Below are 2,460 nucleotides of genomic sequence, written 5' to 3' on the forward strand. Positions count from 1 at the left end.
ATTTTTAAATTAAAACATTTGTAGACTCACTCAGTACTCGACTTTACTTAACAACATATGAATTTAGTAATTTAAGGCAATATGAAATGTACATAGATAGATGTGAAAATGATCCGTATAATTGCTATATTTATTTATACGTTAAGCAACCTTTTTTTGCTTCAACTTTCCCATATTCTTTTGCCACAATTCAGATGGATTTTCGATTAGAAATCGATGTAGGTGAGCAAAATGATCAAAACACCAATACTTATGGTGTCCAATGCCTTCATCTCCGCCTTGGTGCATCCGCTCTTGATGTAACGCGAAAAGAAAACATCGCGCGCCGGATACGAGCAGGGTTCAATGAATTTCGATGTATAGCCATAGGCAAAGCCAGCGGCAATCAAAGTGCACACCAACGGCGTCAACTTGGCGACCATATTACGCTCCGACGACCAGGCGATAGAGGCTCTGATCTGCAAACGCATCGTGTTGCCCAGCTGCTCGTCGCTTCTGCCCGTGTAGTAGGGCATGATGAGGTAGATGATGCAAGACGAGGTCACGAGAAACAGACAGACGATGCGACTTTCAATAGTCACATCAAAATATGCGACGACTTTGCACAAATGCTGCAGAAATAATAATACTAAAGTAATAGATTATAGATGGTAGATAATAGGTAATATATAATAGTAGATAATAGATGAAATGCAAAAGGTAATAGATAATAGATTATAGATAATAGTAGTTAATAGGTAAGATAATAGATCTTATATAATATGTAATAGATAATACATAATAGATAATATAGTACTACAGATAATGGGTACAAGATAAGAGGTAACAGATAATAGATAAAAAATAATAGGTAATATACAACAGATAACATTTAATATATAATAGATAATAAGTTGTAGATAATAGGTAATAATATGAATAATATTTATGTATATTACGCTTATTATTAGAACTTGGAATATTTATATTTATATATTAATACATATACGTATACGTAGTATTCAAATTTGGAATATTTCATTAATGCATATACGTATACGTAATATTCATATAAAGATAATAAACTTCACCTTATATTTTATTAATATTTCTTTTTATTATTTATTTATTTGAATAACATATATTCAATATTGTATTCAATATTTGATATTGAGAGCCACGTATACTTCATAAATACGTATACGTAATATGCTAATATATATAATATTTGCATTTGATTTTTAATGCAATCGAATAATTTATGATTCATATGCGGTAAGATTGCATTAGATGGAGATATAAAAATCTGATATTTAGTCAAATTTGTCTACTCTAGTTTTTTTTTCATTATTTTTCGACTTACCTGCGCTCAATATGAAGGAAGATATATCGTTAAGACTTTAGCGTTGTAAGTTCCACAAAGGAAGAAGGTTTCTCGATTATTCAAATTCCTGTAAAGTGCACAAAGCAAATTTGAAATGTTAATGGAATTTATGTGATTTTATCGCGCACCTTACTTGAATTAATGGCTTTCTTTGTGCTCTCAGTGAAAGCCTATTCTAGATTGATTAGCTGGCTGTTGGAAGAACTTGAAATTCATCATCAGCTCGTCTACAACAAGTCAAAGCCAGCTTGGATTGATAAATACTTTTTATTTTATAATCGATTAGAAGTGTCAAAAAGTTGTCAACGAAATTAAAAAATATCGAACTTGTTACGATATTTTAATCATCGAAACTACTTTCAATATAAAATTCTTCGCTTTTTTCGTTAAATTATTGATTTACCAATAAAAACTTCTTTTTCACTCTCAAAGACCCTTTAGTCTAAGAATTGAAATGAGCAACTTTTATTAGTTTTGATTTTATAACTAACTAACTACCTAACTGACTAACAGAAGGAGGCACATCTGACTCTATAAAGTATATATATTCTTAATCAGCCAAATCTCAGATAAATCTTATCTGCTTTGTCTGACAATCTGATATATTTTGCACTCTATGCTATATGTTGAATGTAATGCTATATCAGTATACAAAATATATGCTTTGGTATATTTTAAGTATTTTTGTTGTATATTAATTTGGTATAATTTAAAAGCACAATCTGGTATATTTTGCACTCTATGGTATATTTTAATTATAGTACTACATATGTATATCAATATACTACAGACAGTCTTTACTATATATATATATATATATTAAGTATTTTTGTGGTATATTTATTCGGTATATTTGAAAAGTGTGATCTAATATATGTTGTACTCTATAGTATATTTTGAATGTAATGCTATATCAATATACAAAATATAACCTTTGGTATATTTTAAGTATTTTTGCGATATATTAATATGGTATATTTTAAAAGCAAAATCTGGTATATTTTGCACTCTATGGTATATTATAAATATAGTACGACACACATCAATATACTAACGACAGTCTATACTATATATTTAGTATTTTTGTGGTATATTTA

The 2,460-nt window shown here is 28.8% G+C and overlaps 1 protein-coding gene across 4 annotated transcripts; it reads right to left on the bottom strand.

Annotated features, from left to right (window-relative positions):
* Window positions 1-1,614, bottom strand: LOC117578298 (uncharacterized). Of its 4 annotated transcripts, none has more exons than XM_052008799.1 (3): window positions 1,497-1,614; window positions 1,343-1,430; window positions 1-628 (listed from the first exon to the last, which is right to left on the bottom strand). In XM_052008799.1, exon 3 carries the CDS (start codon window positions 513-515, stop codon window positions 207-209), a length of 309 nt encoding a protein of 102 aa, XP_051864759.1. In that variant the 5' UTR covers window positions 516-628; window positions 1,343-1,430; window positions 1,497-1,614; the 3' UTR covers window positions 1-206. The 4 variants fall into 4 exon arrangements, with proteins under 4 accessions (XP_051864759.1, XP_051864758.1, XP_034119632.1 ...); XM_052008798.1 differs by having other exon boundaries at window positions 1,492-1,610; XM_034263741.2 differs by having other exon boundaries at window positions 3-611.
* Window positions 1,615-2,460: the final 846 nt, after the last annotated feature.

This window comes from Drosophila albomicans, chromosome X (genome assembly GCF_009650485.2).
Source record: "Drosophila albomicans strain 15112-1751.03 chromosome X, ASM965048v2, whole genome shotgun sequence".
In the NCBI taxonomy this organism is placed as follows: Eukaryota; Metazoa; Arthropoda; class Insecta; order Diptera; family Drosophilidae; genus Drosophila; species Drosophila albomicans.

Excerpts from the sequence above, each read along its gene's own strand:
- LOC117578298 (XM_052008799.1), bottom strand. The coding sequence starts at position 515 with ATGCCCTACTACACGGGCAGAAGCGACGAGCAGCTGGGCAACACGATG.